Source organism: Strix aluco, chromosome 17, assembly GCF_031877795.1.
Source record: "Strix aluco isolate bStrAlu1 chromosome 17, bStrAlu1.hap1, whole genome shotgun sequence".
Lineage (NCBI taxonomy): Eukaryota > Metazoa > Chordata > Aves > Strigiformes > Strigidae > Strix > Strix aluco.
In genome coordinates this window covers 9,572,893-9,590,095 of record NC_133947.1, presented here as the reverse complement: position 1 = coordinate 9,590,095, position 17,203 = coordinate 9,572,893, and the positions used below count along the sequence as shown (strand labels likewise).

The 17,203-nt window shown below is 49.7% G+C and overlaps 1 protein-coding gene across 1 annotated transcript in view; it reads right to left on the bottom strand.

Moving 5' to 3' along the window:
- The window catches only part of KCNB1 (potassium voltage-gated channel subfamily B member 1), a 128,035-nt gene extending 118,222 nt beyond the window's left edge, over positions 1 to 9,813 (bottom strand). Inside the window, exons 1-2 of the mRNA XM_074842893.1 lie at positions 9,457 to 9,813; positions 7,664 to 8,329 (exon numbers count right to left, since the gene is read on the bottom strand). Coding sequence (XP_074698994.1) covers positions 7,664 to 8,230 — 567 coding nt within the window. The 5' untranslated portion in view covers positions 8,231 to 8,329; positions 9,457 to 9,813. The remainder of the gene's footprint in view (positions 1 to 7,663; positions 8,330 to 9,456) is intronic.
- Between the last annotated feature and the right edge of the window lie 7,390 nt (positions 9,814 to 17,203).

Sequence of the window (17,203 nt, the reverse complement as noted above, 5' to 3'; positions counted from 1 at the left end):
CCTCTTCACTTTAAGATGGGGATTATACATATATCACAGGTTTGTCCTGGCCTTAACTAATCCATCTTTTCAAAGCACTTTGAGAGCTTTGCTTGATGAGTACAGACATTATAATACTCATCTGTTCCCATTACATTCAATGGGAGTTTTATGCTCCACAGAAGCAGGACTGGGGCTGCTGGTGTTATTGGGGGACCTGGAAAATAAACGTGCGTTGGATATTTACATGCCAGCATTTTGGGAGGGGTTATGGCAGGTACAAAGGCACAGTGCTTGCCTAGAAAAGCGCAGCACTCTTCCAGGCTCGTTCTAGAATAAAGAGTAGAACTTTTTCATTAAAAATCAGAATGAGACCTGAGTGCTGCTGGTAAACATGTTAAGCTAGTGCCAGATTGTAAAGAAGGGGGAGGCCAAGAAAAGGTAGGACAGCAGAGAGAAACCAGAAACCAGCCAAACTTGGGGCAGGGGAAGCTTACTACAAGGTTTACTTTTGCTGTACCGAGTAATTAAGAAAGCCAGGAGGTGAATGTGTGGTTATTGCCCCAGGGACTAAACTTAGGGCAAGGTCATCTTAAGGATAGAGTGCCCAAGCTAAAGCAGCTCAGGCACAACAGTTAAGTGACAATGTGTGGAGCAGGGATCCCTGAGCTCCTAGTCCTAGCGCAACACACAGGAAGCCAACCCAGCCCATGGTGGAGCTGGGCCTCTAGATCTAGGAAACAAACTAAGCAACTCTCATAAGAGCAGGGGTCTGATCCTTGTCTGCCTTGATGCAGTAGAAGCAGTGACAATGTATAGCTTCTTGAGAGAAGGCTAATATTAATGTCTTGCTCATATTCACTGGCCACATTGTGCCTCTTCTGTTGCTGCCAGACATCTCCATGGAGTAAATCATACTGACTGTGTTTATTATAAGAACTAAGTGATCAGCTGTGAACTTTCTTTGACATAAATATTTTGCCATTAGCAATAACAAATAGCAACGCTCATGTTGTAAAAGTAACATTGGATTATTCTTCTCCATGGGGGCATTTACATCAAGAGAAATCAGAAGGAAATTGTGATCTTCAGGATCAAGAGGAACAGGCAAAAGTAGGAACGTGATGGCAAGGATATTTATCCCACTGTGTAAGAAGAGTTAAATGAAGAAAGTGGTTTAAAAAATGAAAAGAATTGATTTTTCTACACAGCTCGAGTGCCTCTGCACAGCTAGCTCTGATCACTGCTGCAGTCAGTGCACACCCGTCGGGCACGGCATCCTTGACTCAGCAGCGCACGCAAGTGCTTTGCACAGGTACCAGCCGTAGCTGCACCCACACTTTGCAAGCATTACACCACACCAGCATTTCCTGGGTGGATCAGGCCCAGCACTCATCTTCTGAATCCCATTATTATTAAACCTCTGCAGTTACAGTTGAACAAAACAGGGATTTTCCATTTTTGCAAGATTTCCTGCATTTTTGACTGGTGATGTTGGCACCTTAAATCATGTCTGTTCGCAGGCTGAGCAGGATGGGAGAACACTGAGCAGTGAGGGGAATTAATTTCTCAGAGAGATTTTTCAAAGGTACAAATGAGAGCTGGTGCTTTAAAAATAGCATCAACTATACTTCTATAGCACACGTCCTCTAAGGAATTCAGCCCAAGCACATAAGCTTGCCGCTTCCCTCCTGAGGCAGGCAGGCAGTCTCACACAGATGTGGATGCTTAGGCTCAGGGAGGACCACAAACTTCCTCCAGGCTTTCCTAGTAAAAACCCAGGGTTATGCCTACATATGTATGTCCATGCACACTATACTTCATGAACTGTAGGGCAAGTACATCAAAAGAACTACTATGCATAACAATTTTAACTTTCCTTTTATAAAACTCTTTAGATACTGCAAACCCGCAGGCTTGGCTTGTAAACTGCTGAACCCAAACCATTTTCAGGCAGGAAGTGCCAGCACCAAGGGGTGCTCAGGGCTGCAGTAAATAGGTCTGCAGAAAGGATCACCTTTGAAGGGTGAGGAACCCTCCTGGAGAGTTTAGAACAAGCTTGTTGTTGGCAGATGCATCCCATGCAGGAAATAACATGGGACGTTGCGTTAGGGATGTGGGAGACTAACAAGCCGATGTCATGGCCAGAGTGTCTCCTATGTTACAAGGCCTCCCAGCAAGATCTTTTAGAGCCAGGAAAGAATCACAGGACATAATTACCAAGCTGGCAGTATTACTAGGGTTTTCCACCCCCACCCCCAAACTGGAAGTTTAGGGAGGCTGTAATGCAGAGAAGTTCTGGGACTGGCAGCACAGCAATACATTGCAGGAAGGTCATCGGTGAGAGAGAAGTAGAGGACACATTGCAGGGAACTGAACGTTGTAATTAGGGCTCCCCAGACAAAAGATTTAAGAAGTTCACTGGAAAGACACACACCCAGAAAGGAGCTGCAGGATAAAGAGAGATTGATACAGACCAGCAATTGTTTGTGTGTCCACAGGACAGTGCTGTGCTAGAAACCCAGCGATAAGCTATAGACCAAAGTGGCAAATCCCTGAACCCAGGGGAAAGGCTTTGGAATGAGGTTCTGCTTTTGAGGATCTCCAAAGGCAGGACTTTACTTTGGATGAAGGGAAAAAGTCTCCTATATATAGCAGAAAAGCCAAGGCAGTAGCTGCATCAGAAAAATGAAAGTCACAGATGCAAACAAAATATGTGCAATCTGTCTTTAACAGACAAAATCAACACCTGTCTGGTGATGGAAGTCTCAGACACAGATGAGACATGGCTAAAATGTGACCCCTGCAATTAGGGAGAGGGGTTTCCTCTCCTGAATGCTAAATTCAGGCAGGTTTAGAGATGAATGAAAACTGCATGCCATAAGGGAGGGCCAGGAATAGAAAGCCCACGTGGGGGAAGGACGCTCTAGATGTAGCAAATGCATCTCCAAGAGTCTTTATCATTCTTATTTTGTCACTACTATCAACAATAATAAGAAAAGAGCTTAGAGAGCAACCTCCCCAATCCCTGAGCAATGCATCCAGAGATTAGCCGCAGAGAGCAGTGGGCAGCTTGAGAAAAGCTGTTCAACAAATGTAGAGGCATGCATAATAAGATTACTGAATTGGAGTTGCATGTTTTCAAGGATAAATGTGATATTATTGCACTGACAAAGACATAGTAGGAACAGGGGAAAGGCTAAGAAAAAGCCTGCCAGAACGGAGGGATTGCTGCAGCTGAGCTCCCAACAGGACAGGGACAAGTGGGAAGTGGAGGCAGCGAGGAGGAGAGGAAGTGCACATCCTACTTGACATGCAGATATGCAGAGAAGCTTTTTGCAAAGTGGGTGATGTCATCGTGTTTTTCTCAGCCTTCAGGACAGCAAGAGAAAAATAGATGAAACCAGCACATGCAGAGGAGTCTGTAAGACGAGCAGACTTTCCCCCCCCCCCCCCCCTCTGTGCAACACTAATTGCTCAAATATTGATCAGAGAAATAATTTGTAAGGACTAAATGAAGAAAGCATTTATTTTCCTCCTAAGAGGCAAAAAGGGCAATGTTCTTGAGGAGTTGCTGGAAAGGTCCAGGTGATCAGAGGATTTCCAAGACCATATAAGTTAATTAAGATGTTGAGTTGGTCTAATTTTTTTCTTTGGTTACACTGGAAAGCATGGAACAACCTCAGTCTGATTTTTTTGGGATGCCATGAAGTCTAGTTGGATTTACAGTTAGGCTGGTTCTCGCAAGGGGCACGAATGTCTCACCAGGCAAGCGAGATACCCACAGATCCTAAATAGCTTGGTTAGTAAAAAACAACAGCTACAGGAAGGACTTCTGCTTTGGAAACCCAGGGCTGCAAACTGGGTTGTGGGTGACAGAAACCAGCTGCACAGGCTTAGCCTTGTTGAGGGAAAGAGCAATTATGGTTAAAAGCCTAAACCCGAGTGCTGGAAAACTGCTAGCCACTACTGCCCTGACATGGACACTGAGTCCCAAGAAAAAACAGCAGTTCTGCTTGGATTCTGGAGAGCCACTTTCTTTCCTGAGGAAAGGAAAACTACCACACAACAAAATGTAATAGCTACTCCAGAAAATATCTGCACTTTATCTTCATCTGAGGTAAATCCAGACAGAAGCAAGCACCAGAGAGTCCTCTATGGTTAAAAATGGATGTTGTGAGTACACCAAAGTACAAGGAGGAATGCTATTTAAAAAAAAAAAAAAAAAAACCAACCACCACAAAAACCAACCACCAAACTGTTAAGGGAGACTAGGAGAATGATAAAAATAAGCAGGAATATGCAAAAACAGTGATTGCAGGAAGAGGAGGAAGCATCCACAAAGACTGCAGTGAGTATTTCTCAGGGATATACAGGCAAATAAAGTCACAGAAAGCAGGAGAAACTGATCCTTTAAAATATCTTGTAAGGTTAGAGAGAGAGAAATGAAGAGTTTTATTAAATAACTGCCTGTTAAATATTTTTTCATTTTTAGAGGTAGAGTTCCTCAGAGCTCAATTTTGTGTATAGAGGTTTTCCCACTGGGCAAGGTGAGCGTAGGGGAGTACAGCACAGCAAGTGCTTCCAAGTTAAATGGACTGGTGGGTGAAATGGTTCAGGTGCCTGTTGCACAGTCTGACCCTGGGGAAGGGCTGGAGTGCTGCCCTGCGGCTCTACGGCACCTCGTACAAGGACGGTGCAGCTTCAGTTACAGCTGCGAGGGACTGCAGCATTATAGGAAAGGAGCAAACACCCCTCTGCTACTGCTGGGGGGTAGCAAAGCAACAAGCCTGGGGCTTCAACAGCTGTCTAATGTCTCAGCATAGAAATCTGGAGGCTCTCAAAGAGTGGGTATTATAAAATCTAACAGCGTTCTTTCCAGTCACGTACAGGGTGAAGCACCACACATAAATAAGACACTGCTTGCCATGAGGTGGCTAGTTTAAAAGCCAGACAGATTAGTCAAAAGATATGGGTAAATCCCCAGAGGGTAAAAGAGCAACAAAAATTAAGGTCTGGGGGATTCTTCATCTCTTATTTGAATGCTATTTTCCACCCCAAGGCACATCACATATTAATTCCTTTTAAAAAAAAAAAACAACAAAGCCAAAACCAACCACAAATAGAAAGCAACTCACTCTCTCAGGATTTTACGGGTCCCAGTAAAACCATGAGAATTTCTGCAGTAAGCTGTTGTGGAGGAGTCAGGTCAGGTGTTGTGCAGAAAATGTTAAAATACAAACAATGCTGACAGCCAGCAAGAAAGCCCACCTTGCTGGAGCGGCAGTTAGATGGTGGGGCATGGCTTATGGAGGGATTGTGTGAGGTTCAGGGGAGAACCTGCATTTGTAGCCATTTTTTAGACTTCTTAAAAAGAACATGAAGGTAGCCTGTGTTTGTTACATTTAACTGGAAAAACCTTTTCATTGAGTGGCACAAGTCTGAAGAAAAAGAATAAGCAAGAGTAGTACAGAATTTCCCAACAGTGATTTTAGTTCCTTCAGCAACAGTCGTGTACCTCAGAATAGTTTACTTTGTTCCCTTTCTATAGGAACAGTCTGAGCTCCCAGACCTGGTAAAGCAGATGGAGTGTGGCTTTAGGAAAAGTGACAGAAGTTCCTGGAGGCCGGTGGCCTCAGGGAAAGTGCTCCTCTGAGCAGACAGCTGAGGAAAGCTGGCCAGGAGCTATCAGGCAGAGGCTCAGATTTAGAAAATGCAGCCTGAAACAGAGCCTGGGCACAGCTGGTTAGGTCAGATAATGGGTCAGGCTGCCAATTGCCTCTCCCCACGTCCTTCCATCAGAAGTTGAAGACTGGGTCCAGCCTGTTCAATATGTGAAAGGAATTCTCATGAAGGTGACCAAAGCAAAGGGCATACTCTGGCATGAGAGAAAAGCTATCCACCAGCAGGGAGAAAATCGGATAAAGAATAGGCTTAGCGGCTCTTCTGTCCCTGCCTGGTAAGCTAATTGTTCAGCATGCCCATTTTCCTTGCTACTTGAAATGAGCAGAAATCTGTGTTTGGGAACCACTGGAATATTTGAGGTCTGAGAACATACAGCACCATTTTCATTACAGTAACAAAGTCACAGAATGGTAGCTTTAAATGGGAAGGATAATAATGCATTACCATTCATTCTCAATTAATCCAGAGCCTGCAATGCCGAATGCACTTACTCCGAGAATTTTCTCAGAAAATGAAGCTAGAGTGTATTTCATTTGTAAATCACAAAAGACACTTATTTGGCAAGAATGACCCCTGCTCATATACAATAAATCATGAACATCAACAGTCTCTAATGGATTTTGAGTCACTGCCATGGACAGAGAAGCCCGGGGCCTGTGTTTCAGGATTCCAGGACTGTGCCAAAGGAGCCTTATAAATGATTAATGCATTCAGCACAGTGTCATCTGTACCACTGGAGAGAAAAAGACATTCTGGGGCTTCGTTTGCCATTAAAAAAAGTGATAATCGGTTCAGCAGTCGACCATGCCTCTCTTTTCCCCTGTCAGAATGAGACATTTAGCTCCACACTTCACAAAATCCATTCCCCAAACTTTCATACATGCTCTTGGTTCATGATGCGCAACATTTTGATAAGATAAAAGAGAGGGAAAGAAGTAGTCTGTTTTCCTAAGTGGTCCATCAAAGCCAGACTTCCTATGGGATGGAGCCAAGGTTTGCATTTGCAAGCGTACGTACAACAGGGAGGTGACATTAAGGAGGTAGCTGGGGCCTCTTTCTACTTCTTCACCATACTGTGAAGACATGGGTATATACAAAATTCAAGTTTTGGTCCCTACTGCTCAGTCTCTCATGCTTTTCAGTTATTCATCCCAGAGTGTTCAACCTCTCCCCCTTCACTTTTGTCCCCATGGTTACTGAATCATTGTGTTCACAGAGATTTTCCTCACTAAAGAATATGTGACTAACATGAGACAGCTAAATTATCAGAGCCAACTCTGACACTGGTTTCTCCTAACATGGATCTTATCTTCCAAACACCTTCAAATAGATCTGTTGCACTGGCACCAACTTCAGAGTAAGCAGCACTTCAACTATTGACAGAGACAGAGCTGCAGCAGCATTGCACAGGGAAACTTAAAATAGGCTGGCATCAGGTAAAGGATGAAATTCAAACACTACCTTTAGCAGACCTGCAGCCTAGGAGTGCATGATACAAATAACTAGGAGATGTATTTCACCACCAAAATTTAAATTAAGACCTGGAAGGGAAGGCATTATTTCCTGACTGGGTCTAACAGTTCAAGTAGTTTTGCTTTTCTTAAAAGCCAGTTTGGTTAAGCAGTAGGAGACACACCTGTTTTAGGCCCAAAGAAATCTCTATTACAAAATGCCCCAAGACAGGCCACTGGATAACAAGTCTGCAACCTCCAGCCACAGCAATCAGCGTATGCTGACCCACAGGTCAGCGGAGCTGCTCCCACACTGAGCAGCCTAGGCTGCCACAGGGAAGCTCAAACCACATCCCTTCCAAACTGCCCAAAAAAGATACATTAAACTTGTTTGCATCTGAGAGGCCATTCTCCCCCTCACTCACAGCATCCATCCTGCCACAAGTGCCTAGACACTAAAGCAAGGGTAGCAGGACAACACCTCACGTAAGCATCACCAGCCATGAGCCACTATAGACAAGACTTGAGAAGAAGTGTGGAGATCTTACCTTGGCCGCTACGGAAGAGTTGGGCTTCTCCAGGAGGTCCCAGAGCTTTTTCCTTTTGTCAGCACAGCAAGTGTTATCAAATTCCTCCCCTTCCCTTTCCCTCAGCGTCTCGGCTTCTCTCTTCAGCTCCTCATTCATCTGCTCCTTCTTCTGGTGGTAGCGGGCCTGGCAGCAGGACTCCAGGTAGATCTCATCCACCCCCCAGTAGTCCAACTCCTGGCTGAAGGACAAGGCGCACATCTCCTCCATCATGTGCAGCTTGCCAGTACGGTAGAAGTTCAAGATTGAGGTGAATGCCCCGGGGTGCCTGTCGAAGAAGTACTCGTTCTCCTCCAGGTTGTAGTCATCACAGATCTCCATGAGGGAGTCGTGTGTGTTGCAGTCTCTGAGCTTACCCAGCCTGGTCCGCGGCAACCTGTCCAAGGTCCGCCAGAGAACCTCGTGGGCCAGCCCCCCCACGTTGAGCTTGACCCTTCTGGAGCAGGCCTTGCTCCTGACGATCTCCGTGGGGTCCGGAGGCAAAGAGGTAGTAGAGCGAGATCCATGCTTATTCATCCCCAGAGGCATCGCTGGTCCCCCTCAGGCTGGACGCTCCAAGGTGCGGCGTGGGGCAGGGCGCGCGGGGGCCGGCTCTCCTCACCTCTCCTTCCCCTCCATGCCCCAGAGCTGCAAGAGAGGCCAACCATGGGTCCCCGCCCGCTGACCTCCGCGCCCGCGGCCGCCTCGGCGCGGCCTTATCCGCGCGCGGGGGAGCGCCGGGCCCCGCTAATCTGCTGCGGGGGCGGCGGCGGCGCTGTCCGCCCCGGTGGTGCTGAACCGCGCTCCGCGCACGGCCGGCGGGCGGGCGCTGTCCGCGCCCGCGGTGCTGAAGGCCGCCCGCTCCCACGTGTCGGCCCGGGCGCTGCCGCCGAGCTCCCCCGGGCGGCGGCCGGGTGTGTCTCCCGTCCGTCCCCCCCGCCCCCAACTCCCCCGGGGGGCCCCCGCCTCTGCCCGGGAGGGTCGCTCGCACAGCCCGTCCGGGGGAGCAAGGGGCTGGCTGGGAGGGGAGGGCACAGCGCTCCCCCAGCACCGCTCAGCGATGCGCCCCAAAAGGCGCCGGGCCGATAGCCGGGGGCTGGCACGTTGTGTCCCCCCCGCCCCGCATCCCGGAGCGGCCGGCCGGGAGCGCACCGGCCTCGCCGCCGCCGTACCCCGGGCACCCGGCCCCGCCGTTGCCGCCTCCCGCAGAGGGGCCCTGCCCGAGCGCGGACGCCGGACCCCGGGTGCCCCATGACCCGGCCAGGGCAACCCCGCTCCTCGGAGCCGGCGGTGCCTCCCGCCCTATCCAGCCGTGTGGGCTGCGGGGAGACGCGGAGGCTTTTTATAACTCCAGCCTTGCAAATGTCTCCGAGGAAGGAGCTGGGGAAGGGAAAAGGGGGTATTTCCAGCCACTCTAACGACGCACTCTGCCTCTCGGGGCTGCCCAGGGACGCCCCCCCACGCCCCCCACGCCGACCTCTGCATGACAGGGAAATCAACGAAAATCGGAACAAGGAAAAACCCCGAGGCTTCCTTGCCAAGCCGGCTGGCTTATGACAGCCCTGAGCACTGTTGCTTACACAAGATGGCACGAAGAGAAACCCCGGCGCAGAGCAGAACGGCTCCTCCGTGCCCAGCCGGCACCGCTCCGGGGCTCGGCCCCGCTCCCCGCCGATCCAGGTTCCCCCCTCCAGCCCCAAAACCGAAATACCGCCGGTGCCTCCAGGCCACCGCCGCACACGGGGAAAGGCTCCCCTCGCTCGGCCCGCACCTACCTCCTCCTGCGGGCTCCCAGCGAGGCGGTGCGGGGCTGTGCGGGGCCGAGGGCGGCTACATCCTGCGGCGGGGCGGGCAGCAGGGGCGGCCCCGCTCGCATCCCCCCGCGGGCAGCCTCAAGGCGGAGGGATGGCGGCCGCGCTGCCGGCTGTCCACGGAGTCCGGGGGGAGGGGAAGGGAAACGAGGTAAGTCGGATCCCTCGGCAGGAAGCTTTCCAAGGCCTTCCCTCGGCTGCGGCTCCTCACTCCTGCCTACAGTCAACGCCGAAGCCGCATCTGCCCCCGCCCCCCCCGCGCCAGCCCTCTCTCCGTGCAGACACAAAGGAACGCTCCGGTACTTCCTTCTGCTGCCTCGGAACGGAGATCAACAAGTCTAGTCTGAACCTCCAGCTTTTTCCCTGCAATTCTGTCCCGGAGTTGTTTGGAGTGAATTGGAAGTTGGGGGTGGAAGAGAGGAAGGCAGCTCCACCGTGAGCTGGGACGCAGCATTGCAGGGAAGGTTAACGCTTTCCTGGCCGGGCCCCGCCGGCCCGGGGCTGATTTACAGTGGGGGAGGCGCCTGGAACAGACCTAGCACCGAGGGGGAGAGCCGCAGCATCCCTCCTTAGGGGGATGGGGCTATTCCCACCATCCTCCAGCTCCCGGTGGTATCACCCGTGAAAGTAGGAGCAAGGACTGGTGCCAGAAGAAAAATTATGAGCAGAGAGAGCGCTGATAAGCCCAGCAGGGCCCCTATCGCTTCCCAGGCCCTGCTTGCTGAGCCAGGAGCAGCTGAGCTCAGTGAGGCTGCACATCGTTCCCTGTGCCAGGAGTGAACTGGGCCCTCACTTCGGCAGCCCCTCATCAAAGGGAAGAGCCTGTTCTCAGGAAGGTTGTGTATATTTGCAGATACAGATGGGAGGAAAAGTAGTAGATCCCTGCTGATGATTAGGAATATAAATCTAATTAAAAGGAGCATTTACTAATCTGAAAACACAGCAGAAATGGAGAAAAGGATGACTTTCCAGGCAATGGCACAGCATTAAAAGTATCCCTCTGCCACTCCATCCTTCTTACCTTCCTTCTTCACTCCCAACAGGGGAAATGGACCTCACCAGGAGTCTGGAGCTCTATTAGCACCACTGTGGGTACATTAGCATCACTTAATGCAGTTCACCTGCTTAGGCTGGTGTATCAGAGGTACACAGGATTGCTTGTTAGCCCTTTCTCCTCTTGCATTGATTGACCATGGCTCTTGGGCTCTAGTGGCAATTCCTACTACCAGGTTTCTGAAATAGGAGCCAGGTGTCTGATTTGATGTGATTAACTAGGGAAAAAGACTCTCAGTGCTGCTTTTCACCACTTTCTGTGCTTCTCTCCTTAGCCCCCACCTTGATCCCACTGACCAGTGTACACAATGTCAATGTTATGATATTTGGTGTATGACTGCCCACATCTTCCTTAGAGATAGCTTTCTGAAATCCCAAATGCTGTTTGTTTTTCTCCAGTACCTCCCACAACTGTATATCATCTGTATATTTCAGAATTTCTTACAAGGAGAAGTGGGTCACTACCTTCCTTTTGCAGATGAGGAAATTAAGATATAGAAAAGCAAGATCACACAGAGGGGAGGTGGAAGGAAGAATTGGGAATAAAACCTGTTGACCAGCTTAATCCCAGCTCAGTGCCCCTCCACTGAGGTAGCTCCTCCTACCCCGCAGTATCCAGAGCACTTCAGTTCTCTTACTTTCTCATCATTTTACCTCCAGGACCTACTTTACTCCTCTTACTACAGAGATGAAAACCCCTGACCAGGGTTAGGAAGCTAAATCTGTTAATGATTACAAAGGGCTTTGAAACTTCCAGCTGGCAGGTGCTGTAGGAGAGCAAGTTATTTGTTTGTTCGCACTGGCATCCAGGACACATCATCTCCCCTTGTGACAAATGCAGGTCGCTCTTCTGCGGGAAGGGGATGCTGGGAGGGAAAATGACAAGTAGCCTAAAGCAGGGAGATGTATCAGATTCAATGCAGTTAAATCACTGCGAGAGAGGCAGCTCGGGTTTATTAGCAGGGCATTTGTATCTTATGCATCACTCCTGCTACCCTGCCGATGTCATTCACATGTTCTGCCAAGAGGCCTCAGAGCCAGCTGAGCAGGGGGGGCACGTGAAGGGGCAGCGTGGAAGCACAGACTCCTCCACGGCTGCGTGCTCACCCTTCCACCCACACCGTCCTCTCAGCACTGAAAGAGTCATACTAGAGTCTCAGGTAGAAGCTTCGAGAGGGAGCCCTGCCCAGGGCAGACCCTCCAGCTGGCTGTGCCTGGGGTGATGCAGGAGTCTGGGAAGAGGAGAGGACGTTTCCACCCCCAGGACGTCTGTTCCCTGCAGCATTTCTTGTCCCACGATGGAGAGTTTGTCAGCAAGGGGCAGTGCAAGCCTGAGGATGCAGAAATGTGCAGCCTGTTCATTCTTCTTCAGGGTTATCTAACCCACTCTTGGTTTGGATATTCCTTTCAATTGATATTTTTGCACCCTGAGCTTCTACAAACTTAAGCTACGGTTTGTTATTTCCACAGCCTATGAAACCAGCCAACTGTTTGAATGCAGTCCGTGGCAAACCCTGTTCCTTTGCAGGTATTACAGGAGTTATTGACAATGAAACACCTAAAATCTCAAGTACTTCAGAGGAAATGTGCAGAGTACGGCAAATATATGTTCTCCTGGGCTCACAGTCAGTGGTCTATACATATCTGGATCTCACCTGCCAGGCAGAAAAGGTCTGTAAAACAGTGTCTGCTGTGCTACAACATGACAGGGAAATAGGCTGAGCCTAAATGTGGAAATATCCCTCTGCTGATCTGCAGTGACTCCTCTGCCTGCATAAGGAAAAGTATCACATCTTCACAAACACCCACGCCTATACAACAGTCTGGCATCTTCCTGTCCATCCTGCGAAGCAAGAGGGAGGATGATTTACATCATTTTACTGGTCACAGAAAAACAAAGGGCTGTGAGAAAAGGAAGGCTCCTCACCCATAAACAAGCGCTCAGTCCCGTCACAGCAATGGTATGTGGAACAATGGGTTTCCAGCAGAGATGGGCGAAGCAGCTTTGGTGGCCCATGAGTTTTGGCTGATTCATGATGCTGAGGGGATGCTGGGTTTTGCATTCTAAAATGAGCTATAAGAGGTAACAATAACCCATATTGTTCTTGCAGCCCAAGGGCCTTGTACTTGTCCTCATGAGTGGGAAAGACAGTCATACACAAAAAGTTCTCTCCGTTAGACTGTTCCCTATTATGTCCCTTTAAGGATTCCCTTAGTTTCCAGGGATTTTCTTTCCAGCCTAGAAACACTTTAGATACAATGAAGATTTTCTTTTATAGTCCAAAATCCTTTCCCTTAAATGGGGAAAAATTTATCAGGTTTCTTGGCAGAGATCTGTAACAAGTGTTGAAAAGTGCAAAAAGAACTGAGATACAGTGTGGAGTGGCTTGTGCTACCGAGAGCCCAGGAGCATGGAAATACTGGAATACCAGGGAAAATACTGGAAGCAGACAGCAAAATAAAATCCAAAAATGAACCTTAAAGAGACAAGGGTCTCCTCAAAAAACCCAGGCAGAGTTTGGATGGCAACGTCAGCAGCAGCTGGGCTCCATCATCACATTCTTCCTTGCTGAAAGCTCATTTCGGGGGAGTCCAACTATAACTGCCAACCTACGCTGCTGCGGGGAGAGAGATCTGTGTGCAAGGGGGAAGCCTTGGTAGCCACGGCTTTCCTGGCCCCTGGCCTGTCCCCCCAGCATGCTCCACCATTCACTCTTGCCCTCTATCAGTTCTTCCTCTTACCATGGTAAAAGAAAACCTTTCCCAAAACGTTTACGTATATTTATTAGTCCATAACAGCTCGTTGGTCCAGAAAGTAGGGCCTGACCTCTGCCACTCTCTGGGTCCTCAGAGAATCACCAAAGGATCTGGGAAGGCTGAGATGCTGGACTGGATATCTGAAAAAGTGGGAAATGGAGGGAGGAAGGGCAGAGAGGTCTCAGTAGGGACAAGAGAGTAAATGTCCCTTGGCAGAGGCAAAGTCTCTGAAGACTGTCTCAGCCATGGAAGAGAAAGGGCAGGTGAGGGCAGCCCTCTCTTGTGTTTGGGAGAACAGTAGCCACATAGGGATCCTGTCCTGTAAAGAGCTGAAATTTTCAGCTTATCTAAAATGTTCAGATGCATTTTGAAGTCCCAGGAGTGCCCAAAGTTCCCTCCTTGCAGGCAGGCTTCCCTCCCTCCTGCCGCCTCGAGGAGGGGCAGACCAGAGCTGCATCACCGCTTGCCTGGCACAGCTCTGCAAATGGCTCTTGGTGTTTAGTCAGCCTTGGGCTCCTTTGGCCTTTCAGAAGAGGACAGGAAACATGCCAGTGCCAATTGGTCATCAGAGAAGCTTCCAGTTCAGGTTCCCACAAAGCGCATTCAGAGCCATCCCCCTTGGCTCCAGCTTTCTGCCTTTCCCAGGCTGTGCATTTCCTCCCGCACATCTATTAAGTCTCTCTGCGCTCACTGACCACAAGCACACACCCCACAGCTCCTCTTCCCACAGATGGCTCCATCAGACCCACCTGTCCTCTTATCTTGGTGAGGATGAGTCTGGGGGACTGTCTGAAAGCTGTGGAAGCACCAGCCTATTCCCTAAGGTGACCACATGTGTGAAACATCACCTCCTGGCTGCGTCTGTCTTGTTCACATCAGGTTTGAGACTAAATACAATTACTTCAGGGAGGAAAAAACACAAAATTTTCTGCTGGTTGAGGAATGAAAAGCCCCCAATGGGCCAGTTTATCCCCGGCACCCACCTGCTAGGGAATTTGCAAAATTACTTGAGAAATTAATTTTCTCCCACCTATCAACACCATAGACCAAATCTTTGGGACCCCAGGTCCCTGTCCTGCCCAGGAGGGAGCAGTGGCAGTGGGACTCCACCAGCTCCCGCATCCCACAGAGGAGCTGGGGGGACATTTCATCCTCCCGGCTTGTGCTGTTTAGCCAGGGCTGGCACTGAGGGAAAAACAGCTGCTTATAATATGTTATCTAACATTAGCTTTAAGCACCGAGCTCTGTAAAGCAATTGGACTCACTGTGTTATTCAGCAACCGCAGATTTATTAGCCCCTGAAGGGCTGGAGGCTCGCATCAGTCACCTCGCCATCAGTCAGGAGGGAGGGCAGCAGAGCTAGAGGGTTCAGCCACTCTTTGCAGCAGCGGAGATGTGACCTCTCTCTCACAGGGGTGACCAAGTGCCTGTCCATCCAGGCTGCTTTCCACCCAGCTGCTGAGGACTGCAAAGGGCCCTGCAGCCATTCTCACCCTTTGGGGTCTGTGGCACACCAGCCCCATGCTGACTGCAGGCAGACTGGGCAGTCATTTGGGAGAGGCAGGTTCCAGGACATAGACGCAGTATCACTCCCAGGAATTCAGGGGCAGGAGGCTCTGCCTGCCCTCCCTAAGCCCCCCGCCATGGCTGGGATCCCTCTGGCAGCAGGGGGGAGTCAGCTAGGCTGCCAGAGGGATCCCATTCATGGGGGGAGCTTGCATGTGGGGAAAACCCCTTGCAGAGCCAGGCGAGGAGCTGCAGATGTGGTGGAGCAGCTGCTGTTGCAGGCAGCGAGGTGAAACCCCAGTTCTGAACAGAAGACATCAGTAGGGATGTAACAGGAACTAGATAAATATCATTGACCTTGCCACGTTTGCTACCAGCCTTGCGCATTACACACCAGTCTCTCTGATTCAGAGGCGGTGGGTGCTGTTTCTCTCCCTGGGTTGGAGGAAGCCTGACTGCTTTAACCGGCATTTGGAGAACCAGCCTGCTCAAAGCATGTCGCAACAGGTGGTGGGGAGCCCTCGCCTGCTACAGAGGGCAGGAGTGCTGAGAAAGAGCAGCGGGGGGAACGACGAGTCCACCTTCCCCTAATAGAGAATATGCCAGCTCGACTGTTTCAGGAAAGGCGTTTGGCAACAAGACTCCAAGCAGTATAGCTAGCAGTTGGGTCTGCAAAGAGCTCCCCCGTTCCAGTCCCTGGCAGCATCTTCCCCACACAGTTGAAGCAAACACAAGTGATGTTGCAAAGGAGCTGAGACTCTGAAGGGCACTCCAGGATGGAGCTGCTCACAGTGTCCTCACAGCAGAGGAGGAAAAGCCAGGTCCTCTCCCTAAACAGCTTCCACCTGAGCTTGGGGAAACTGTGCCCTGATGTGGGGAGGTGGCAACAGGTAGCTGTGACCTGAACATGTTCCTGCCAAGATTCACTCCTGCCCCACAGCCACCCAATTCCCATCCCTGGTTTCTCTTGTCCAGCTCCTCTTTAACAAACACAGGCTGAGGGCTCAGCCTTAGAGGCAAAGCAAACACATAACTCAGCCAACAGATAAAATCTACTTTGGGGTCTAATGCTGGAAAAATGCCATTGCTTGAATATCCTGAAGTATGGCGAGTTTTCTCAGGATAATGAGAGTAAGAATTGCTCTGCTCTTGCATATGCGGATCCTAAAAGGACTCTGCAGTCAGGGAGCAATTTCAGATGGTTCCTGGCAGGAAAGTACCATAATATCCCCTTTCAGACTGAGGGAAATTGAGACAGAGAAGGATTAAAGCAACCTGCCAAAAGCTGCATGGGGTGGGGGATGAGTGAGAAGCTAAATGTACTTTAAATCTTAGGAGATATCCTTTAGTGTTTCCTACCAAGATTGTTTGCCTTATCCCTGTTATTGCAGCTAAGGGAGCACGTTTGTCAGAGGTTCCTGCCATCAGTGGCAGAAGCTTTTATGAGAGTCACACATTTCAGTGAGAATAAGGCTGATGGTGGAACCCAACAGTTTAAGGTTTTTGTTGCTCGTCTTTTAAGGGGAACTGGTAGAAAACAGGCAGGATTTTAAAAACTTGCCTGAATCCAACCTTTCTTGGCCATTCACTGATCTCAATTGCCCTAAGCCTTGAGTAAACGCACTCTTCCTTCTGCCCTCCTTTGTGCCATTTGACAATAGTAAAAGCTGGAGCTGCTTTGGGGTTAGGAAGCCTCATGCCAGTGGCTGCAAAGTGACATGGGGTGGGTGTCAAATCTAATATCAAGCAACTATTGAATGTTATTTCTAGTACTAAGGGGGGGCTAGTTCCCCTGGGGGCAGGTCCTGGAGGAAAGGCTGGGCATCTTGTGCCACCGATGGGGCTGGCTCCTTGGAGGGGAGAGAGCTTTGATTTCAGTGACATCCAGTCACAGCTGAAGGAATAGCATAAGTTGTCTCTGGGAAGGGTCACATCCAGCCTTTCTTGGGTTATTTTGCATCTGTAACTTGTCTTTTATAAAATACATTTTAATTTGTAGGATTACGAAGATCATTTTAAAGCAGCTTATCTAACACCCTGTTCTCCTTCCCTGTTTTTCCCCAAAGTGTTTGTGGGTGATGCAGAAGGCTGCAATAAGCCATTCTTGAAGGCTGTCTCGGATTAAACTTCTTCACATGGGACAACACTACTCCCCATGAATTTTAATGAGCTCTTCTAAACATACCCTTTTTGCTGTACGCATGAGTTCTGCAGGGGAATAATACCCAGCACCAGCTAACCAAAAAGAACAAATTGGATGTAATCATACAAACTGAAAACACTGCAATAACCTGCCGAAAATGCAGCTCTGCTTCCTTGATCTCAGCAGGAGTGGAGGATGCGGAGAGCAGAGTAGGTATTGCCGCAGTGCCCATCTCGGAGGGTGCTGCAGGTC